The 25,070-nt window shown below is 40.5% G+C and overlaps 1 protein-coding gene across 1 annotated transcript; it reads left to right on the top strand.

Annotated features, from left to right (window-relative positions):
- Positions 1 to 5,997: 5,997 nt before the first annotated feature.
- Positions 5,998 to 19,734, top strand: brdt (bromodomain, testis-specific). Its single transcript, XM_061738945.1, has 16 exons — positions 5,998 to 6,189; positions 6,374 to 6,511; positions 6,791 to 6,926; positions 7,121 to 7,233; positions 7,584 to 7,934; positions 8,012 to 8,140; positions 9,695 to 9,886; positions 9,963 to 10,141; positions 10,244 to 10,527; positions 10,905 to 11,018; positions 12,043 to 12,116; positions 13,624 to 13,681; positions 13,750 to 13,850; positions 14,092 to 14,285; positions 19,098 to 19,305; positions 19,393 to 19,734. Exons 1-16 carry the CDS (start codon positions 5,998 to 6,000, stop codon positions 19,456 to 19,458), a joined length of 2,529 nt encoding a protein of 842 aa, XP_061594929.1. The 3' UTR covers positions 19,459 to 19,734.
- Positions 19,735 to 25,070: the final 5,336 nt, after the last annotated feature.

The raw sequence follows: 25,070 nt of genomic DNA, 5'->3' as shown, positions 1-25,070 counted from the left end.
CATTTTATAATGGTAGCAATGGTTGCATCGTGTAGGTTTTTTTTCCTGTTGTTATTCTAACACTTACCTGTTTACTTATTAATCCTTCTTTCATCCTTGGCTAACTGTGTAAATTCACTTTTACTTTCCTACAGTATTTGTCTCCTCTCCTTCTGTTATCCTCCCTGCACTTGCACGGGTTCAGGTTCATGTGTCTCTGCTTCCCTCAGCTTTAATGCCCTCATTCCTTTCTTATGCTTGATAGGTTGAAAATCTGCCATCCATCCATCCATCCATCCATCCATCCATCCATCCATCCAACCATCATCCATCCATCTATTCATCCATCCATCCATCCATCCATCCATCCAAAATGTGTATGAATGAATAAATTACATTTTTGCATACACAAAAACTGTACATATATATGTATATATATACAGTTGTATGTTCTTACATTTCATTCTCACATTCTTACAAAAATGCTGTCTTACAGTTTGACATGAACAGCACTGACATGCTTGGAGGTTTCAGTAAGTTATTATAGATTTTATTTTTCTTTCTTAGCAATGTTTCAGCATGCCAATTATTGCCAATTATTATTATAACTGCATGGCCCTGATCTCTATGAGAGGCTGTGACCGGTCTTAGGCCACAACTGTGCATCGTTTCCTCTCAGCAGAATGCAAGCAGTCAATAATTACTTGCAATGTATCAGTGTTTATATGCTAAATGCTGGACAGGCCCTTATTTGATATTCGGAGGAAAACAAATGCTACACTAAAATCAAGTGGTTATCACGTTCCTGAAATCTCAGATGCCAAAAGTTAACTGAGCTTGACAAATGCAGCTATTCGCATTACTCAAAATGACTGTGCAGGAATAATTATGACGGATGAGAGAAGCAAAAGGAGACTTACTGTGGCAGCACTGCAGAGGAAATAAGAAAGGAAATATGTAGTCAGAACTGTCTAACCAGGACAAACAGACCTACGTTGATTTTACGATTAAGGTTTCAAATCTGTATTTTCAGCAAAATATGAAAATATGCACTCTGAAGAATGCTAGAACTTTTTCACAAAAAAGGGATGTCGTTTTTTCTCTGTCCCGCCCATCCTGTAACCTCCAGTCCGTGGGAGACATTACATCAAACTTTAGTTTCTGTTTAAGGAATAATTTGCCAGACTGGATGTTAATCTTTAATTGGGTAAAAGGATGTTTCAGGCCGAGAACATTTAACATCGTTAATATCCGTCTTAAGCATTAAAACTACTACATTAACTATTATTTTGAGCTGAACTTCACACAACCTGAAAGCTTGCAAGCTTGTCATGCAGCCATATTTGATTAATTTAACTTAAAACTAATGTTCTGTGGGAATAATAAGGTAATATTAACCTACATAATAAGTAGACTTAACCTTCGAAGGGATGGATTAACGTGGAGAGTAATGAGTCAGGAAACGGTGCCAGCAGGAACTAATTGTTATCAGTTGCACTAAATCTATAATCAGTTCTGTTTCTCTAGGAACCGAGAAGGCTCAAATATTTTGTTGTGTGACCCTGGGGATGGATTCTGCTGCATGTGGTCCATGCTACACAGGAACTTTCATGTTTATATTATGGGTAATTTTCAAAATTACAGTGCAAGTCATGTTTTCTGCAGATCTCAGGACACTTTTGTTGTATCCTGTTATGTCGCCACCTCCTCTGCCCATATCACAAACACTGAAACCACACATGGAAGGATTTTCATTTGTGAAATCCCATTTACCTATCTGAGGTAAGTAGCTGAGGCCGAACGGCTTTTCTGGGATATCAGATTTCCACTGGAAAGGAGATTGTGTGTCCGATTAGGTAAATGCTGCCTCGCTGATTCACCGCTAATGAAAGACATTTCTTGTGAAAACCACACAAAAACACGTTGAGCTACAGTGCAGCGCAGATAGGAGCAATCTTGTAGTTTCTTCACATTCTTATGTTAAATTCAGTCTGAGAGTTTGCAGTCACCCACATGACTGCACAAGCAGATGTAAACTGCTGTCAACTACTGTCACTGGGGACCACGGCCCTCTGCTTCTCCATCAGGTTTAGCACAATAATGTGTTTAATATTTTCAGAATAACTTACCATCACTGTGTGAATGTTCCAGCAACATCTTTAAGAAACACATTAGTGCTTGACATGGTCAGGTATTGCTTCTGAAATGTTGTTTTGATGTTTGTTACCATGTGAACTGCAGAGGTATTTGTTGCTTCATGGTTTCTCAGCCACATAAAAGCAACAAAAGCAGGAAAAAAACAACGTTGAAATGTCAGTCCAGCTGATAATCATCATTTTTATTACTGTGCAACACAGGGCTTCAGATATCCCACTTTTTTTCCTTTTTTATCTATTTTTTAAATCACTTACAACATCCGCAAGCAGCTGGATAGATTTTATGACTTTCCTCTGGTTTTTCCAAAAGGTTTTGTTTTTCCAAAAGAATCTGTGAAAGACTGAATATGGAGGTGTGTTTCATGTCCATATTTCAAAAGCAAACAAATAAATAAACACTTAACCTATGTTACTCAGTAGGTTCAGAAAAGTTCATTCTTCTGTATAAGAATAATCCTTGACAAGTAAAATTCGATTTACAGCTAAATGTATGTAAAGCCAACATAGTGCATGAAACTGTGATGGTCAGCTTTGTAATATTGTCTATCACCACATTAACTATTTACTTTTTGGCTAATTAGCATCACTACTGAAGTATGAAGTAATTCCAACAAGCACATGGTTTTATGCTAGGACTGGATTTGGTGCACCTCTGAATTGTAAAAAAGCAGAACTTTAACAGAATATAAAAAAATAAAACGGATGAAGCCTGAATAAGTGAAAATGATTCTTAACACAAGCAGGGAGTGATTTATTAGAAACAGCTGTGTGTGTCAACAAAAACTACTCCCTCACATATTTTCAGGAGTTTATATTTATTTCCCCAAAAGCAAATAAGCAGTGTTACTCTTCACTTTTGAAACATCAGGTTTCAGAGCCTTTTCCTCTATGACCTCCTCCCTTCTGAACAAGCTTCCTGTCATTGTCAGGGGAACACACATTGTGTCACTAAATTTACAGCAAGACTCAAAACTCATTCAGAATATGACAGATCAACTGGCATACTTTCCCTTTCCCAACTTTCCTGCATTTGTTTTTTTTTTTTTTTTTTTGTTTCAAGCACGGGAGAAAATTTTGTCCCAACGTTTCCTAAATAATACATCTTGTACATCCTTTATCCTTTCCTGTGAAAAGTTTGGGTTTTTAATAGGAAAATTAAAAGTTATATTGTACAACATAAATGCTGTGCTTGTTTTAGAAATCATGACATCATATGTCTTGACATTAAAAAAAAAAAAAAGCAAATCCCCTTCATCCCTTCAAAAAAGTCAATGATTTGCTGGTGTGAGAGACAGACTTCAACTTCATCAAACTTGCCTCCTCTATCTGCAGTTTTTTTTAATTGGGGGGCATGAGTGTGCGCGTGTGCGCGTGTATCTGTGTGTAATTTATTTGAATGTATTTGCCGATGGCTCCATCCTGTGGACAAAGACGAAAGTTATTTGTAAAAAAAAATCTAAACTTTTTTTTCTCCCTCATCTACTGTGCCTTTTAAATTACCCCTGTTTAGGCTACCAAGTATATCCTATGAAGTTACATTTAAAGTGTCTGAAATTAAATTGAGTACATTATTTAGCAAAGCATTTCGTGTGATACGTTAAAACATTTCCCCAGCTTTCCTGGATCTTTAAAGTGAAAAATAATAGGTTTGGATTTAATGAACCAGACAGGGATTTTTTATTTATTATTTATAACCAGTGGTAAGAGGAATACTGACAAAGGAGCAACAATCTCAAATGACTAAACTGAATTAAAATATTGGCTTTTCAGAGCAGTGCACAAATACATATAAAACAACAAATCAAATGCATGCATATTTATATGTAGCCTATGTATAATTGATAAAAACCAAAACAAATCTTGAAGTGGCTTTTATGTTTTTTTGTTAAATGAATGAATACTCCCAGGGCATATTAATGGTAATATTCACTTCACTCTGGCTGTTTCCTTTTTCTTTTCTTTTTCCATCGTGAGAAGAGTAAAATCTTTATAGCGCTAATTATCCTGCACATCAAAACACGACGACTACCAATTCACATGAGGCAACTTTATGTCCACTTCTATGTAAGCTGGGAAAATATAGTATTATGTTTTTACAGCCTATATTCTATCGATTCTTAAGTAAAACAAACACCTACTACGAAAAATAAGTAATCCTGTACCCAATTAAATCATTCTTGCCATAAACACTCGATAGGTTCCCATACATCAAAGAAATGGACGCATATAAAAAAAATGAATGGTTCTTTGGTTGAGGGGAGCTGTTTCGTTGCTTTTTATCTTCTCAGCAAAGCCTGGTTTTCCATCTCTGGAGTGGTCCATGAAGGTGCCGCTCCGCCCAGGTGTGTGCTGAGATGTGATTGGCTGTCGCAACACTGTCACCTGTCAGTCACACGGTCACTAACAGGGGCCTTTGGTTTGGTCGTGGTAGGTTGAGAAGGAGTTTTGACGCAACGGTATTTCAGTCAACATGTAGCTCCACGGGACCTGAGATGAACTTGCCATTTTTTGCCATGTTTTGTCCTGAAAACTAAGTTAAGTGCAATTTTATAGGAGACTTGTTGTGGTTTGTAGGGGAATAGGGCGCGCACCTGCGGTAATGCGTCCAGGTGAGGTTTGGACCAATCAGGAGAGAGTATAAATGAGAGGCGGTTGCCGTAGCAACGCCTACCAGAGAGACCGCTGGATGTCCTGCAAGGTGTTTGGGTAAGTACTGCCTTCAGTAATCAAACACAGCTCAAGTTACACACAAGTTAGGATTAACTAGGGGGTGGAATTTAAACTGTGATTAAAAAAAACTACAAATATGAACTAATTGGCGAGGAGACATTGATTTAATTCAAGTCTAATAAAGTTGGAGGAGGGCGTCAACCCCCATTGCGATGCTACATATGTGAGAGCCATGGATATAAACCTTGGAGACTTGCTTTAATGTGGTAGATGTTGTGATAGTTTAAACAAGGACCGTGTTTCTGCGTTAGTGTTTAGGGGGCTAACTAGCAGACGCAGCTGGGAACCATGAAAAACCGTTATTTTAACAGCTTAATTTGTTAATTTCAAAACGTACTTCTTAGCACAAGGCTATGTACATAATTTATATCACGGTAGTCTAGTCAAACAGATCTCCGACGGAGGCACTTTTCTGTATTTTACTTATAAGCAAAGTTTAGCTCGAAAATTAGCCGGTGTTAGCATCACGGTGGGCGCGTCTGCGCATGCGCGTCGAGTTACCGCCAGCGTGGTGAAATGACATTTACGTTTCAAAATATTAAGCTTTAGCGGAGATTTGTTTTCTTGTTCTGAAGTAAATGTACACCATTTTAAATTTATATTCCACGAAAACAAACGCACATGTTTAAAGATCGGCAAAAATCTGAGCTAAAAAGCAAATTAGTTTCAGAAAACATTTTGAAGTGAACAGATTTCTTAGTTGATTTTTATGTATTTATTTTTTCTACATATAGATAAATAGATAGGGAGAGAAATATTTCTATTCTACCAAATTTTGAATTTTTTTGAATTTTTCTTCTCTCCCACCTTGTTGGAAAAGGAAAAAAAGTCAAGTCCACCATCAACACAATTTAATTTCAAGAGTTTTGGGGGGGGGGGGGGCTGTTGAAACAGGGTGATGAATGGTAAACACAGTGAACAGTCTTTATATTTGACAGGATATTGTGTTGCATAATTGTTTTTAATTGCAAAATCAGTTCCATCATTGATCCAGTAAAGGAGCTGGTTCCTGTCTTATGTGATAAGAATCAGATTTTAACATTTATTCACCGGTCTTCATCAGGAAAATTGAGTCCAAGTTGCAGAAAAAGCACTCACCAGATTTCCCTGTTCGTTGATTTTGGACAACAGGATGTCTGCCTTGAAAGTCTGTCCCACTGTGAGTGGAAATCCACGCCCACCAGAGGTCATGAATCTCAAGAGACCTGGCCGTGTAACCAGCCAGCTACAGTATCTGGAGAAGGTGGTGATTAAGGCTTTATGGAAGCATCAATATGCGTGGCCTTTCCGCCAGCCAGTTGATGCCGTGGCCCTGGGTCTCCCTGTATGTAGTAAAATTTATAATTATAACAATGCAAACTGACAATGTGTTGCTGTTATGGTCTAATGGTGACATTTTAGTACTGAAATGTTTGAATCTCAAATTAATTGACTCCAGCATGTATTGTTGAACCTGTTTGATTGATATTGGGAGAAAAGACTCTTGCCAATGTATGTTGTGTTTTCAGGATTATTACACAATAATCAAAACTCCTATGGACCTGAACACTATTAAGAAACGACTTCAGAACAGATATTACTGGGAGGCAACTGAATGTATAAATGATTTCAACACCATGTTTACCAACTGCTACGTGTACAATCGGGTAAGACTGTTACTCATGTTATGTAACAGACAAATATTTGTGCACACAAGTGTATTTCAGATTAATCAGCTTTTAACACATATTTGGCTGGGAGGAAATCTTGCAATGTTGTTACTTCAAAGCCTGAAATAATATTGTAAAGTTATTGACATTCATTAAACCATAATTGTAAATTATATTTTTCTGGTGCTGAAGAAGTTTTTTATTTTTTTTTTTGTTTAATGCACCTCTGCAGCTTAAACATGCATGTTGCATTTTACTATTATTTTCATCCCACAGCCTGGAGATGACATTGTTTTTATGGCAAAGAACCTGGAAAAGTTTTTTTTGCAGAAAGTGTCCCAAATGCCCAAGGAAGACAGGGGGGTAAAAGTCAGCTCAAAAGAAGTGGTGAAAGGGAAAATTACCAAAACAGGTTTGTTGAAGTAGTGCCAATATTGAACTTGCATTTTAAATTTCAATTTACCTATGATGTCAGTTAAACTTCTCAAATGTCTCAAGTAATGTGCTTGTCCTTGACTTGTCTACCTTTTTTTTTGTTTTGCTCTTTTTTTTTTTATCTTAAAGTTCCATCTTTTGCTAACTTGTCCTCACCTCTAAAATATGTAGGTGCTGTGAAGCAGCGCTCCCTTGTGTCAGAGGTTGTTGTCAAGCAGACGGTAACGGTCATCCCTCCTAATGTGACCCAGCCCACCAAGCTCTCTGCACAAAACAGTGCAACAGTAAGCATTGCATTGCATCCTTGTGGGATGGATTGTGAATGTTTGTGTGACTTGAACCGGATGTAAATTATGTCACATGCAAAATTGAGGTTGGTTAGTTGGTTGTTTGGTAACTTTTTTTGTTTTTATTTGTTTGTTTTGTTGTTTTTCCCTCCTTGAAAAGGGGAAAACCCCCTTTTTTTTTTTTTTTTTTTTTTTTTTTTTTTTTTTTTTATACAGTTAATCAGTTGTCATGGTGTTACTGGTGTCATCAAGCAATGCCTTCCATTGTGCACTGTGTAAAATATTGTGTAGATGAACTTTCTTAAAAATGGTACATTCATTGTCCCTGCTTCTCTTGAAATTCCAAGATTAAAAAAGGTTTGAAGAGGAAGTTGGACCCTGCGACCTCCACCACCTCAGTCATCAAGAACGCTGAGGCGCTGCGTGCCGGGGAGCATTCTACACCTTCTGATCTGTTCATCAGGACCGGCAGTGGAAGGCCCATCAAGCCTCCTATCAAAGACTTTTGTGTCACTGAGGACAAGAAGTTCAAGCAATCTGAACAGCTGAAGTGCTGCGCCGCTATCCTGAAGGAGATGCTCTCCAAGAGGCACTACGCATATGCATGGCCCTTTTACACACCCGTTGATGCTGTTTCTTTGGGCTTGAATGACTACTATGACATCATCAAGGAGCCTACAGACCTAGGCAGCATCAAGGTAAAATGTATCGTTCTATGCTGATTGATTAGCACGTATAACTGTTTTCCTGACAAAAGTTGTTGTTGTTTCCTCAGAAAAAAATGGATCAACGAGAATATGCAAATGAAAAGGAATTTGCAGCTGATGTCCGACTGATGTTCTCCAACTGTTACAGATACAATCCACCAACACATGAGGTTGTTTATATGGCAAGAAAACTCCAGGTACGTTTGGTTCCCCTCCCTGTTTGTAAGGGATACATGATCAGGAGCTGGTTCTGTCCTGACACAATCGATACCCATCAGTCCTATTCAGGCTCATGGGGTTGGGACACTGATCCCAACAACTATTTTTAGCAGAGAAAAATAATACCGTCAGAACAGATATTAGGATGAAGATTGCCATACTGTTGTTTTATGGAACAAAAATGTATTTTGGCACATTTAAATACTTTATTTCTATTCCTTTTCAGTACAAAGCATTAGTCTGGCTCCTCTATATTTGACTTTGACTTCCCAACAGATGCAGATCTGCCTGGGAACGCCACTAATTACACACCACCAAAACCAGTATGTGACAGCAGTTGTCTTGGTTGTTGTGAGTGGTGGCTCTTTGACACCTCAAGAATCATTGCATAGCACTCATCCTGTTGGGACTGGCTCTGTACTGGTGGAGATGCCTCGTGAAATGAAAGTTTCATGAGACAGAATTTTTAGCAAAGTAAAGGGCTAGGGCTGGCCAGAGTAACTTTTTGTACTTTGTGTACCTTTTCAATCTAATGACATTTTAAAGACCCAAGGGGAATTGTATATGTTGTAGAAAACTGTCAGGATTTAAGTCTCTTAAAAGAATGTTGTACATGGTTATTTCTGTGGGAAGGAGACCTATCCTGTGGTGGTCTGTGTTGGTGATCTGCAGCAGTTTCTGACTGAGGACCCTCAGTTGTTTGAGTATATTGTGAAGAGGATGCTCTCTTTTTAAAATGTTGTTTGTCACTGATGCTGGTACCCCAGCAGATGACTGCAGGATGCACACTCCAGACTTGTAGAAGACACTAAAGGACCTAAACTTCCTCAGGAAGTACAGTGTGGTCTGTCCCGTCTTGTAGATGGCGTGAGCAGTGCATGTCCACCACTCCGGCATACTCCCTTGTTGGAAATGGTTTTTGACTTCTCCTGGCCCTCCTAAAACCCACAATAATCTCCTTGTCTGCTACACATTCAATATGAAACTCGGAAAGACGGAGGCCACTCCAGCATCCGGGAGTCTCCTACCAATGTGGTAGGAACCCATAGAACAGCACAATGATCCATGACTGAGGTGGAAAAGCAGATGGTTGAGGTGTGACAGGAAGGCAACATTGTGCTTGTAAGCGGAGGAGAAACGAAAGGCGCCGTAGTTGTAGAATACGTTCCTTTAGCCATCACCATCTCGGTGAAATACTTACTGAAATTCCTGGTACTCTGCCTGGGTTCCTGTCAGCACCAAGATTATCAATCTTATTTTCCAACAGGGAAGAGTGTCAGGAGCTTCTAAGCAAATGCTTGATCACATAATGATATGATGTAATATGTCGTGTTGTCTGAGTGATACTTGGCCAATTTTAAGTTTCAAGACAAAATGAGGTGAAAATGTTCTGCTACATAAAACCTTGAAATGTAAAGAAGATTGTTGTTTACTTACATTGCAGTCTAACAATTCATGATAAAATAATTTGTTTTTAAAATGCTAGAATAAATATAATATTATTGTACAGACGTGGTTGTCAATATCAACAGGAGGTTTTCGAGGCACGTTATCTTAAGGTTCCCCAGGAACCACAGAGTTGCCCCGTGTCTCACCAGCAAGCTGACAATGGGAAAGGAAACGGCACTGGGAGTCTCTCTTCAGCCAGTTCTGAGAGCAAAAGCTCTTCAGAGGTGGAGAGTTCAGAGGAAGTTGGCGTTCAGCTGGCTCAGCTGGAAGAGCGGGTCGGTATCATGCACGGATACAAGTCATTAATGTTGGTGCTGTTGAACTAATTGTTGTTGCTGGCTGGATTTTCAGTTGAAAAGTGTCAGTGAACAGCTGAAGAGATTTGTCAAAGAACCTCTGAAATCAAAGAAGAAAGAGAAGCTGAAAAAGGAAAAGAGATTAAAAGAAAAACATTTTGCTCGACTAAAGAAGAAGTTTGCCAAATACAAATCCATTGTGGAAAAAGATTCAAACAACAAGCGCTCTTTTTTGTAAGTGCTGTAATCAGTTACATGGCTTTTTTTTTGCTAATTACATTAGTGTTGAACTAGGTTATGTGCTCAGGGTTTGTTTTCTGTGTGGTCTTTTTTTAGACATGAAGGCAGACACAATCATCCTACTGTGCCCGCAACAGTTGGGAATGAGGTCTCAACACTGACTTATCAAGAGAAGAAGCAGTTAAAATTCGACATCGACAAGCTGCCGGGGGACAAACTGGGTAAGCTGGTCAGCATCATTCAGAGCAGGGAATCCTGTCTGCACCAGTCTCCTCCAGATGAGTTTGAAGTTGACTTTGAGATGCTCAAGCCTTCCACACTGAGAGCTCTGAAGTCGTTTGTTGCAGAGTGTCTAAGGAAATGCAGCAAGAGAAGAAAGGGTGAGCAATCTTAGTATTCAAGCTTTCCTTTTTTTTTTTTTTTTTATTAACAACTTTTTAAATTTTCTTTTTATTTGTGGTTAACTTAAAATCAACTAGCTCAAAACCAATACATGGCTTTTTCTCGTGTTGCACAGAAGGGAAACAGAAACCCAAAGCAAAAACCCAGGTGGAGAAACCAAAGGATTGTGGGAAAGTATTTGCTGTTAGCAATGAGAAGCATTTATTTAAGAAAAAGAAGAAGAAAAAGAAGAAGCAGCAGCCGCCACCAGGCAAGAGCTGGATTTGATTAAAAGTGTGACTTTTAACAATTCTTCCAGAAATGTGACAATAAGTGTATTTATATTTTTGTGTATGTATTCATGCAACTGCTGAAGTCATGGCATCTTCTGGCCACAGCTGCCAGTCACCCCTCAGCAAATGCAGCAGCTCATCCTCCAGCTCCAGCTCCAGCAGTTCACACTCCAGTTCTTCTAGTGACTCTGAATCAGGTTAGCTGCTCTCCTTTGACAAATCCTTTTAGCCTTCCCCTCTTTCCTGCTTTGGTGCCTTTACTGCTGTGTTTCACCCCTTGGGTCTTGCTTGGTTACACAAAGCATACAACTGTTTCCTAGTATGATATAGTTAATTATATACTTTAATTTTTTTGAATGTGTATATAATTTATCTTTTTACTTGTAAAGCATCTGTTACAATACAAGTTGTCTCTAGCTGCTATTCAGAGACCCAGAGCATGAGCCCTGGAAAAATGTCATAAGTAGAAAAACACTCCTTGCAGGAGAAAAACCTCTAAAACCAAACAGAATACACACATTACCATTTTAATGGTAAAATGTTCCAGTGAGAGGGTGTAAGGTCTAATGTGTGTGTTATCAATGTGCATGTTTTTCAGTGACACAAACAAAGAAGCAGAAACGTAAAGTCCCTGTCCAGGAAGTCAACCAAAAGGTAAAAGCATTTGTGGTTTGACCACAGTAAACAAGGTGTTCTTGTGAGCTTGAGCGTCACTATTAAAATTTAGAATCGTTGTTGTTTTTTCTTCTTCTTAAATCCCAGATGAGCCAGAATGCTGCTCGTAATCCTGCATCGGTTTCTGTCGGCACTTGTCGGCCTTATTCTCCTGGGCCGTCGTCCCTGGTAGCAGAAAGCAAACACGCTCTGACTCATCAAGACGCACACCAGACTTTCAGCAGCCTGATTTTGTCTCCCCCAGGTAATTTTCACCTTTTTCACTTTTGCTTTTTTGCTTTTTTGGAATCAATACTCTGATTTCTGAGGGTTCTGATTTCTCGGTATTGGTGTTATTGACGTGTGCATTGCAAATGGTTGAGCAGCTTCCAAAGACCTTCCTTCACTTCCATCTGTTTATATGATTGAGCTGTCGAGTATCTGTTTACTGCCGCTGCTCCTGGCTCAGGGTTCAACTCTGGTGCCGAGTGTGGCATGACTCTTTCACATCTATGTACCGGTAAATGCGTTCATATCTCTTTTAACATTTCCCTTAATGTTTGACAGATTTGTCTGCCCTTTTATCTCCCATGGCAATGTCTCCTGAAGTTTTGCCAGACTGGTTTTCTGCTAGATTTGAGGTATTATCTCCAATTTATTTTCATTTAAGAAATAAGGCTGTTTTATGTGCAACTTATTAAAATATTATGTTTTATTGTCCACCTTTTTTGTATACGTACATTTGCTCAGAAATGGGAAATGTCAGGGACAAGGCCTCACACATTATTCAGTTTCTTGCATGGATATGATTAAACTAGTTTATCTCTTCAAATAGACCTTCAATAGAACTACCTGGTTCCATCATAGAGAGGCTTTAAGTTCTTGTTTCACTCACATGATGGCAACTGATGATAACTGATTTCCATTTCCTGGGGATCCACATTGAGCAGGGCCTCACGTGGAACCTGAACACTTTGGGCTGACAAAAAAGGCCCAGCAAAGACCGTACTTCCTGAGGGTCCTCAATATCAGGGAAAAACTGCTGGTGTCTTTCTAAAAGTGCTCCATAGAGAGCATACTGATGTACTGCATCTGTGTGTGGTACACCGGTAGCACGGTGGTTTAGAAGGAAGGCTCCACAGAGGGTTGTGAATACAGCCCAAAAAATGTCCCCTCACTGGAGGACTTGCACGACGACCACTGTATTAAAAGGGCTGTTTGCACTGTTGTAGGGCTGGGCGATATATCAAGGTTTTTATTAAAAATCGATATATTTTCAAACGCGATATGGTACGAGACATATCGTTTATATCGATTTAAAAAAAAAATATATATATATTTTTTTTTTTTATGATTTTGATATAGCTTATTTTGTGACAAATTGACTTAAATGTTTTATTTGAGATTTGCACTAATGTTTTATTTGCACAACTGTCAACCTCAGTGGAAAAGTCTGCCTGTTACTGTCTACATTGTATTAATTGCACAGTTTATTTGAATTTAATTGTTATGCAGGAAAGGGATATTTGTTTTATTTTATTCAAGAAGCATTTTATTCTATATATGCAGGCAGTTTATTTTTATTTCATTTGTTTTATACATTTTGATATTGTGCAGACCTCTGTTAATAAAGGTACCCGTGTGACATTTGGCACAAGGCTTTGTATTAAAACTGACTGTTTTTTTAAGGGTTTGCCTCAGAAAAAAAAATGAAGCTAACAGAGATGCTATGCTATAATGCTTTGGAGGAAACTCCAATTATGGCACAGAAAAAATATCGATATATATCGAGTATCGCCATTCAGCTAGAAAATATCGAGATATGACTTTTGGTCCATATCGCCCAGCCCTACACTGTTGCCTTCAGGCAGACGGTACACAGCAATAAAAACAAGAACAACCCGATTCAGAGACAGTTTTTATCCTACAACTGTAACAAAACTCAATCTACTCACAAAGTATAAACTTATATGAAGGATTGTGTAATTATTTATTGGTTTTAATCAGTTATTTTTTGTGTGTAAATGTTTTACATACTATAGTATTTATTTTTTTAGCACTGACTGATGGCACTTTCAATTTCATTTATATAACAATGACCATAAAGATGTAATGTAAATAACAGTCCAACAACGGTTCCTCTTTCAGCCCGTGCTGTCCCCTCTCAAGGACAGCCCCCTGTGGGCCAAAGATGAGTCCAGCAGCAGTAAGTGTCTCAAAGTCTTATCAGTTTGTAATTTTAGTGCTGTGACTGAACCTATGTGATTATGCCAGATTTCAAACGCCTTGAGGATTTTCCCGATATCCAAGCAACTTCCAGGCCGTGCACAAATGGTTCTAACACTGAAGAGGAAAAGGAACATCTTCCAAGAAAGGTTAGAAATTGTTAAACTAAACTTCACGTATTATTAAAAGTTAATCCAGATATCTGTACTTTTTTTCATGACCACAAGGTGGCAGAATTTGACAGCTGTTAACGTTTTTCCCCATTTCCCCCACTAACGACGTCCTTAAAGAAAACTCATTGAATAAAGCTTTGAAATGTGTTCTTGGTGTAAACATCAGTCCTTACTTTTAAAGGGAATGCAGACAAATGTAGTGGCTTATCGTTCTTAGGATAGTTCCCTGAGAAATCCCGACTCATGGGCCAGACTGGTGAGACCGACGGTCACCCCTCCTGCAATCAAGTCCTCCAAAGAGAGTTTCCAGATGTTCCGCAAGGCTGCGATACAAAAAGAGGAACAAGAGAAGGCACTGAAGAGGAAACCAATGGACGACAACAGGGAACAGGAGATTCCTGAAAAGAGCAGGTAAATTGTGCATGCGGTGAGATGTGGACCTGATTATCATATTTATGCCACACTTTGTCCAATCAGCATCAAACTGGCCACAAACCCTGTCAACCATGATCTCATTGGTTGCTGTGACTCATTCTGACCAGTCAAACACAACGCATGCAGTGATATTTTTAAATGCATTTCTTTTATATCAAATTTTTCTTCAGCTACCAAACTTAATAGGAATATTTTCAGTTAATGGTTGGATTTTGTATTTTCTTTTTGTTGAACTGCTGTAGAAGGATTTGCTGTCCAGTCGGCTGAAAGCAGCAGCGGTGGATATACTGTAGCATGAATGGGCCCCCGGGCAAATAATGGCCTCTTTGGCTGTAACTCAGCCATACATTATCTAATCTAGCCTAAATTTCTCATATGGTTTCAGTCTGACTGAACACATCTGCAGTAAAATATTAAGGAACAATTGTAGCAGCATTGACCTAGAGGCCTCAGACCCCCCCCCCCCCCCCAATGTAACACCCTGAAGCATTGTTAAAATCTTGACTTTTCCCAATGAAATTCAGCTCACTGTAGGTCTGACGTGCATTGTCCCAGAAACTTCAGATTGTATGAGAGTCCCTGTGTGAGCAGATCTATAGGCTCATAGCGCCACCATGTAGTGAAAGGAATAAATCTTAACATTTGGATGTTCCGTGCCTCTGAGTGATTAGACGTGTAAAACATTGTAAGAAATTACTTGACGTATATGATGCCTGACAAAACTCAGGGCACGGCGTTGTCATAGGAACTACTGGGAGTGTAAATTAGTGGCTTTGGAGCCTTACTTTGCTTGGAGAGTAAAGACTGGACCCTGGAGCAGTGGAGACCGGTCACGTTGTCTTGGCCCAGATTATCAATTTTCCAGAGTGATGGGTACATTGGGACGAAAAAAAATTACAGGCTTCAACATCAAGATGCGTTAGACTCAGAGAAGCCTGGATGGAGCGAATGTATGGATCGGGTTTTCAGCCCAGAAGAATCATCATCATCATCGTCCTCTTCTCCTTCCCCTAGTCCCTCATGCCTTGCACCCTGGATCTACAGTTTCCCTGTCACACCTTTTTATAGTCATGTTGTGTATCAGTCATCTTAAACTCCCCGTTTGTCATCGTCCAACACATCCGGTAACAACGATCACTTGCTGCCCCCGTCTCCTACCCGGCTGTCTCCTGTGGTCAAGTAGAGGGGCAGCTAGAGACAAAACTCAAAAACTTTCCAGAGATCCAGAACATGAACCCCCGAGCAATTATTACATAAACAAGGGCAGGTAGAAACTCCCCTAGTGGGAGAAAAACCTTAAAAGGAACCCCGGTTATTAAGACTTGTAGGGCCTAATAAGCCACAATTGTTCTCTTATACTAAAATATGTTGTTAGAAACACATAAAATAATGTAATTGCTTTAAAAATCTAAGCATAATCTAAAGCATTCTGGGGGCGATGACGTAGTCCGGTGGCTCTGGGAAGATAAGCCGCGTTAGTTTAACTGCGACAGGTATCTGAAACATAAATGAGCAGCACTCTCCCGGCCGTGGAGGCTGACGAGGGAGCCCATAAGACGTCTCGGTTGAGGCAAACTGGACCAAAGTTCTCGTGTGCTGTGATGCATGGGAGATCTGCAAAAATGATCAAAGTCGTGTGCATCTTACCAGTGCATTAAACTGTATATCCTAATGCAGTGGTGCCGCCAGCCGGAATCAAATGTGTAAACACCTATTTAGTACATACACATGCTAAGGTTATCATCTATTTAAACATATATTTTGTGGCGTGTACTATATAACAATTCATGGTTGGCATACTCGTATCGATAATTATATTTATCCTTAAATGTAAAATACATACACATGTACATGTGATTTTATGCAAACAATTGTCATAGGCCTCAGAATTGAACCTTGGAGAACTCCCACGCATTATTGTTGTTAGGCAAGGCAAGTTTATTTATATAACACAACTCAACTACACCCTGTAGATTCAGTTATGTACAAAAACATTAACATATACATAAAAAGCATGATTTAAAGATATTATTTATTAAACATAATATAATTTCCAGGATTCAGACCTGAGGTGCTCAGATTTGTAGCTGTCAAAGACACCAAATACTACCTGTCTTTAAGGTGTAAGTGGTAATTTCGGGTTTTGCCATGAAAACATTTAAAATACCTGGCTCCCATTTGCAAAAATGTATCACCGCTTCAGTGTGGGTGGAGGAACTGAGCCAGAGCGGATCATCTCAGGATACTTCCATGTGAAGTCTGCTCCCACCTGCTAGTCCTCAATTCAGCTCAGCAGCGCCCCTTTTTAAATGGCCTTTTGGCCGAATTCTTAAATGGATGTTTGTTTGCACTGATTAGATAACGGTGACTAAAAAAATTATTAATGAGCATCAGCCAGGCTAGAATGACCAACTATGATTCACTGATGGATGTTGGGCCATAATACAGTGCAGCAACTTTGTTTTTTTTGTCCTTTTTTTGAAAGTCGAGCACAGCAGAGAATCAAGTCCACATCTTTCAACCTAAGTTGAAGTGCATTATTTGTACATTTTTTCTTTTTTTTTTTTTTTTAAGAGAGCTTTGTATAAACGATTGCAACCTGAAAGAACTAAAGCAGTGTTGTCGTGGGCGGCCAAAAATCTTCCACAACAATGTGAGAGACTGCTGGGAAATTCCAGTGAATGAGTAAATGCTGCTACGTTTCAACCACACACAGCCACACCAAAAAAGGTATAAACTACTTTCTTTTTCTTTTTTTTGTCCCCAGGATGTTCGCATCACTCAGAAAGTTGAATTATAGCCTTAATCCAACCAATATTAAAGTTTTAAAAGCCCTGTATACACCTTGGCAGGGCCAAACTGAAGCTCTTGTTATCGAGCTATTAGTGCCAGATAATGCGTCCTAAACAGAGTTATTCCGGCATGTATACCAACCCACGCTTAGCCGAGCTACTGACCGGCCCGGGACCAGTGTTGTGCATGAACCCGTTTAAATGAACGCGTTCATTGAACACGTTCATTTCTGTCAGAATGTTGAACTGAACGCAACATATTTGCAATTAAAGAACTTGAACGTGAACTTGTTCACATCTGCAGATCACGAACTGGAATGTTAACTGTTCAAATTATGTGAGTTTCAGCTTCACTGTTTAAAATACTGACGACGTCACACTACATTACCCACAATGCAGTGCAAAAACTAGCATAGCAACGGGCACCAGCTCCATGCCAACGGCAGCCCGAGCCCAGTGCAGTCTTTACATGACCAGTGAAGAGAGACGTCAGGTGATGATCTGCTTATGATTATCTGCGAGAATTTTACACATCGTCTCCCAAAGAGTCCGACGGTAGAACTCTCACCTTTGTGTGCAAATGATGTCCACCTGCGCTGAGAAAACAAGTCCCAGCGTCTGCCTCGTCAATTTCACATTTGAGACGTCATGTGGAGTAAAAGCATCCGTCCAGTGTGAAAAAATATCTGCAAGTCCTTGACAATCAAACAAAGTGATCAGGAAAGACCAAGAAGACCCAACAGTCCCGAACGACCCCAGTCCCACTGCTGCTCCTTCAGGGGTTTGATTTCCCAGCAACAGGTAGACACACTGATAATGGACCACATTGTTGGAGATTTACAGCGTCAGAGTAAAGTTGAAAAGCCACCAGGACAATAATGATTGTATACGGTGAACAGTTTTAGGATAGGGGAGTGTTTCATTCATACTTCTACCCTAAAAATATTGAAATGAACCGAATTTGAACTAGTTCAAAGTAAAAATGGTGAACTATGAATGTTTTTAAACTATATGAACTGAACTTTGAACTAGTTCATGAGAAGTATGAACTTGCACAACACTGCCCTGGAAGTGACGAGCCACGGGAGCAGGAATAATATGTCATCACAACAACATTGTACCAGAAGAAGAAGAGGGAGACTTTGCTGCATCTTACCTGCAACAGGGTCAGCTTAGTATGTACGACATTTACGGAGCTGCTGCATCGTTAGCGTCCATTTCTTTTCATGTTGTTATCCTCCTTCGCGCTTGTTGTTGTTTTGTTTTTCTTATCCACGATTTTCTTCCCATTATATCATCCAGTGCTCCTACCTAAGTAACAGTCCTGGACATTGCTCCCTCTACCAACCCCGGGAGTTCCTGCACTGAGCTCAGGTCTCCTCCTTAACCTGAGGAGGGTGGGGTTTCTCCGGCTGGACGTAGCGCGTGGAAGGATCACGTTATTCCAGCCGGATCCTCCCCACCCCATCTGTTCCCCGGCTGGCCAGAGGGGGCATGTATAGCCCAGGACTGCTGCATGTTTTTGTGAGGGTAGCTCCCATTAGCTACCCAAGGGAACACGGGGAGAACATGCAAACTCCACACAGAAAGGCCCTTTACAACCCCACCCAGGGTGTGGGTGCTGAAGTCATGGGGGAACTAACACGCACTTCAGCGCCCACAGCGTCCCTGGCGGGAATCGAACCCAGGACCTTCCTCTGCTCAGCTGCACTACCAGCTGCGCCACCGTGCCCCCCTTCGCGCTTGCTTTACTTATTGTACCGGAAGAATGTGAACGTGCGTGTGGCCGAGTCGAACGCACCTCACTCTGTTATCGATTTGTCTTCTCGCTCATGTATACTTGGATTTCTCTGAACCTCCAGTTTAATCCTCTGTTAGATTATTACCAATAGTTTGCTTTAGATGTGCATGTAACCGCACTGAGTGTGTGAAGATGGTTGGTTTTTGGAGGGTTTCAGTAAGACTCTAAGTAACTCAGCTGTTCTTCCTCTGACAGGTCCGACCCCAGCAGAGCAGATCAGCCTGTGGTGGAGGGCTCTGATCTGCTAGAGAGCCTTCTGTCAACGACTCTCCTGGACCCTCCCATGACTGTAGACAAACAGAAATGTCTCGCTGAAGCTCTGTCTCCAAGCACCCCGCCCTGTGTGGACAGAGAACGGGACATGGCCCGCAGGAAAGAGCAAGAGCGTCGCAGGCGAGAGGCCGTGAGTACTTTGACTCGCTTCAGATGAGCCGTTGTCCTGTGGTTGGAAGGGTGTGAGTTAACCGGGGTTTTCTTCCTCTTTCTCCAGATGTCTGGTATTGACATGACCATGCAGCGGGACATAATGACCTCCTTTGAGCTTAACCTGGATTAAAACTTGTGAAGAATACTTTGTTGGGTTTCTCTTAACAGAGTGAGCTGCTCTTCCTGTCTTGGGAACAAAAGACTACTTTGTGTAAAGGTTGAATTGTGTGCAGGAGAAAACCAAGACGATAATGGGTCTGGCCCTGGATTGTTGTATATTGTACTGCACTTGTAACGTTTGGATTGGCCGCTCTGGAGCTGTGAAAGACGGACTAATCCTCGCTGTGTTTATGGGCTGTGCAGTGTCACTCCGTTATTCTACTGCACTTTGTTGCTCATGCACTTCTGGCTGTTTCACATGCTATTAAAATATTCAGTTTGTTTCATTTGTATACAGTATGTTGACATGAAATATCTCTTGGTTCAGCATGGAATAAAACCAATTTCAGTAAATGATCAATACTTGATCAATAGTCAGTTACTGCGTTGCAACCCAGCAGGTGCAGGACTGCAGACGGCCGTCTCTGGAGGTTTTGTGGTGTTAGTTCCCTTTTTACGGTCAAACTCGGCTGATTGTAGAGTCTCAAGCTGCACGTGGTGCATCATAACGTCGGTAGTCATTATCACCGTCTGCACACGTCTCTTGAGGTCTAAATACTATCAATTATCCCGTTGTTAATTTTGTAGTTAAATAGTAGTAGTTAGATAACGGGTTTTCAAATGTGGCTGAAAGAAGTAGAATTATGCACTGATGTGAATTTACCGCTGAATTACCACTTTTCTGTTAGGCCTTGAAGTGTGTGTTTAAAAAGCAAGTGTATTTGTATGGTAGAATTCAACAACAAGGTGACTCAAAGTGCTTTACAGAGACATTAAAACATCAAGTAGCAGAAAATAAAAAGCGTGATTTTAAAATCTAAACAAAAAGACAAAAGAACAATAGATAAAATCGGTAGTTAAACTATGATCAAATTCTGAAACTCTAGCTTAAATGTACCAGTTCAGATTTGGAGCTTTATTCAAAACAACTGAGAACAGGTGAGTCCTCAACCTGGACTTTAATAACTGAGAGTTTCAGCTGATCAGTCTTCTGGGAGTTTGTTCCAGACATGTGGAACAGAGAAGCTGAATGCAGCTTCTGTGTCTGGTGGTCGTGACCTGCATCTGCGGGCCGCGGCCACGCCCCCAACAACAGGAGGCTCGGACCCCAGGACCCCAGGACCTGGGGGGGCCTCCCCAGCCCCCCCGCACTCCACCCAGGCCAGTGCACCCCTGCAGCTGCGCCGCCCCCACCCCCCTGCAGGCGCCACCACACCAGCGGAGCACAGAGGGAAGGAACAACCTGTTCTTGGTCATTTTGCTCGTGTTTTATATATGTGGCGGAATCTAAGGTGACTGCATTAAAAAGGAAAAGGATGCAGCGTGCAGGGTGGGGGCTCCATGCACACCCCATCTCTCCCTGTAGCTGGTGTTTGGTGTGGTTGAAGGAGGGGAGGGGAGGGGCAGGTGACGGGATAAAGGGGTCCGGGTGAGCTGTAGGGGTGAGTTGTGATCGTCCAATAAGGAGAAGACAAACATGCAACTGTAATAATGTAGGGACAACCACCAGGGAGAAAGACAAACCGCTCAATCTAGTGATGATTAGGAGTAATGATAGCATTAACTTTAATAATCATCATTACTGCCATCATGAACATTATATTTACCATTCTCATTTTCATATTTAACTAATTTATTTATTTCTCCATGTCCAGTCAGTGCACAGCTGTAGAGAAGTCCAGACTGCGCTCCAGATATCACTGAAATCAGATATTTTATTATTGGGAATAAAGGTAATTTAAGCACTCTGAGATTGTTATCTTGGCGATAGATAAGGAGTGTATTTAGATGTTTAGGTGGAAGGTTCCACTTCTGTAGGATTACAGAGCAAATAGAGAGATGGATGGAGGGATTCTGTAAGTCAGGATAGGTGAGCGTCTCTGGTACTGCTGTACTAGCTGGTGAGCAGGTCCGGGGGGGGGGGGAATACTCATCAGTGCAGGTGTCTGTGTCTGCATATCCCATCTCAAACATTTTGGTTTGGGTGACATGAGACCGGTGAAGAGTGGTACATTTATATCGGTAGTCACAGAGAATGTTGTTCCAGTCTTTTCCTGCTCCGTCCGTCCTTATAAACAGCATCAGAGCTGCATCTCCAGTCAGTCAGGTGATCACCGAGGTATTTATGCTCCTCCACTTCCTCTCCCATTGTGGGAAAACTATTTGAATTAACCCCGGCTCTCCTAAAATCCACAATCATGTCTTTTGTCTTCCATGTTTTGCAGAAACAGTATTTCTCCCTGAGTCCCTTCAAGGATGTCTTGCTTTGGGGTCATTTCTGTTGATTACAGTTTGTGGAGTCGTTACTTTCTTCCAATCAGCCGACCTTTATTTGCACCGTGCATCATGTCAGGTTGTGATGCTGTTGTGCTCCCGAGTGTTTGACATCCCAGAATAAGATGGCTCCTGTGTTCCTGTGGTGGGTTCCTGGACGCTGGCTCTGCCCATGATGTCCTGCTCCCATGGCCTCTGCAGGACCCCAGCCCGGGGGGGGAGCCGGCTGCAGGCAGGCGAGCAGAGCATTTATTACTGCCTTTAGAGCCGTATCATCATCATCTTGCTTAAGCCATAAAGTGGAAACCAACAGACCTAGGAACTCTTTCGTCCCCCGTGCCATCAAACTGTTCAACTCCTCACTGGGGGGGAGAAGGGCCAAGAAGAACTGAAGAAATGTGGGGGGTCAGTCAGTGTGCAATAACTGTGCAATAACCAGGACAGTGCAATAACTTGTGCAATATTACATAACACGCATTTCTTTTCTATCCATTAATTAACATTCGTCAACATCCTGCTTTTTTTGCACTGTTTTTCTTTCTTTCTCGTACTGCACTACTTTTTATTTTTCATTTCAATGTATATACTGTTTATATTTTGTAATTATATATATTTCACTTTTTTACCATTTCCCTGCAAGTGTGCGTTGAGTGTACTGCTGCTGCACAAAATAAATTTCTCCATTGATGGAGAAATAAAGGACAATCTAATCTAATAATTCTATTTATGGCACCGCACTTTTTATTTATTTATTAATCTTTTTATCTTTATATGGGTGTTTGGTTTTGGGGTGTTGGATTTGTATATGACAGTGCTGTGTGAGTGAGATGGGGATGTCAATGTCCCAAAGGGATCAATAAAGTCATCTGAATCTGAATGTCCCCCAGAGAAGAACATTCTGATCGTGTTGAAATAAAACCCTTTTCTAAACCAAATATTTCATTATTTTAATCAAAAGGCATATATTTTTCCCCCACTGCATAAGACTTTTAAATGAACAGAACCCGTTCCCTGTCTACCCTCGACAATGTACAATCTACAGTCCTGCACCAAGCTCTTTAATCTCTATATCCTTATGCCCTTTTGAGTACGCAGCGTATTAGTTTTTAGCCTAGTGTCCTTATCTTTTAGTGTTTAGAGTTTTTGTTCTAATTTTTTATATTTTTTTTAATTGCTTGCTTTGAGCCAGTGGCAATGGAATTTCGTTCCACTTGTACTTGGACTTTTGGAATGACAGGTAGTTACATTTGAGATTGGCCAACTGTTTTGCACATATTCTGCATATGGATACAGTTCAAACATGTGAAACTCTGGTGTGCAAATGACACGTTGGTGCTCAGCAGGGGCGCTCTCTTCTCTGGGACAGGAGTGGTGGAGGAGGGGAAACTTTCACAGGGTTCAAACCCGCTGACGTAACACTTGTTTTTCCCATGCCAGCGTGGTTTCCACGTCACCAGTCTGATACGACATGAAACGGCAAGGTGAAGTTTGAGATAATGGCTCGAGAAAGCATTCAAACAAGCGTCTCGCTGGGCCGGGCTGTCACTCAGCTCTGTTCTGTATTTAGCTCTGCCTCCGTTGCTATTTCTGGGGGGTTTCATCTCCTGGCTGGAACTGCTAGCCCAGACTGCTGGAGAGACAGCTCAAACACACGGGGGGCACCAGGCTTATGCTCGAGCTTGAAACACGCCATCATCATCTCAGAAAACGGTGGAGACCTCAAAGAGCGGCGGCGTCTGACAGATTGACACTCAGTTTTATTTATAAAATTAAACGGTGAAGACCTGGCTCAGTGAATTTCAAACTGCAGTGTGTAGGAAGAGATACAAAAGAGTACAATAGTCAACCATCAAAGACATCTCTACATCCGTCTACAGGAAGAGCATGAGAACATTCTCTACATTTGAGCATCTGTATTTCGAAAGGAAAATATCAAAAGAAAACTCCTCTTGACGACATGACCTGATAAATTACGGAAGAGTATTAGGGCCAGGCAGGAGAAAAATAAAAATGTAGTTTTTTTGTCATTATGCACTTTGAGAAAAAAGTCAAAATGTCGAGAAAAAAGTTGAAATGTTGAGATTAATGTTGAAGTACAATTTCGAGAAAAAAGTCGAAATGTCGAGATTAACATTGAAGTACAATTTCGAGAAAAAAGTCGAAATGTCGAGAAAAAAGTCGAAATCTTGAAGTTCAATTTCGAGAAAAAAGTCGAAATGTCGATATTAATGTTGAAGTACAATTTCAAAAAAAAAGTTGAAATGTCGAGAAAAAAGTCGAAATGTCGAGAATAATGTTGAAGTACAATTTAGAGAAAAAAGTCAACATTGCAACTTTTTTCTCAACATTTCGACTTTTTTTCTCGAAGTGCACAATAAAAAAAATTCTTCCCCTTTCAAATATTTTTTCTCCTGCATGGATCTATTACTCTTCCGTAGATAAAGAGTACGGGAGGGCTAGGCCTCCCGAAAGACGGTGCCCAAAGGTGAGTGGAGCGGCCCAGTGGAGCGGCCCTGTGACACACACGTCCGGGGCGAGCTGACGCCGCCTCACCCCCGGCCCTCGGGACATCCTCGGACCGGGACTAGTCCAGAGTTGAAAGGCACCACACAATACAGGTCACAGAAAGATTTTGCCACACATTAGTAATGCTGTAACTGACAAAATTTAAGGCGGATGTCATGTGCAAAAACATCTTAAATGTGTGTTGTGTACTATTCGGTGTGCTTTGACCTTTTTTTTTTTTTTTTTTTTTTGTTTTTCTGACTCCTTTCTACGGAAGAGTATTAGGGCCAGGCAGGAAAAAATAAAAATAATATTTTAGAGGAGGAAGATTTTTTTTTTATTATGCACTTCGAGAAAAAAGTCGAAATGTCGATAAAAAAGGCGAAATTGTATTCTTTATTCTTGAAATTGTATTTCAACATCATTCTCGACATTTCGACTTTCTTCTTGAAATTGTACTTCAACGTTGTCGAAATGTCGAGATTAATGTTGAAATACAATTTTGATAAAAAAGTCAAAATGTCGAGAAAAAAAAGTTGAAATATCGAGATTAATGTTGAGGTACAATTTCGAGAAAAAAGTCGAAATGTTGAAAAAAAAATTGAAATGCCGAGAAAAAAGTCAAAATGTTGAGAAAAAAGTCAAAATGTCGAGAAAAAAGTCAAAATGTCGAGAAAAAAGGTGAAATCGACTTTATTCTTGAAATTGTATTTCAACTTTATTCTCGACATTTCGACTTTTTTCTCGAAAGTGTATTTCAACATTAATCTCGACATTTCGACAACGTTCAAGTACAATTTTGAA

This window comes from Cololabis saira, chromosome 13 (genome assembly GCF_033807715.1).
Source record: "Cololabis saira isolate AMF1-May2022 chromosome 13, fColSai1.1, whole genome shotgun sequence".
NCBI lineage: Eukaryota > Metazoa > Chordata > Actinopteri > Beloniformes > Belonidae > Cololabis > Cololabis saira.
This window is presented reverse-complemented; position numbering and strand designations above follow the sequence as displayed.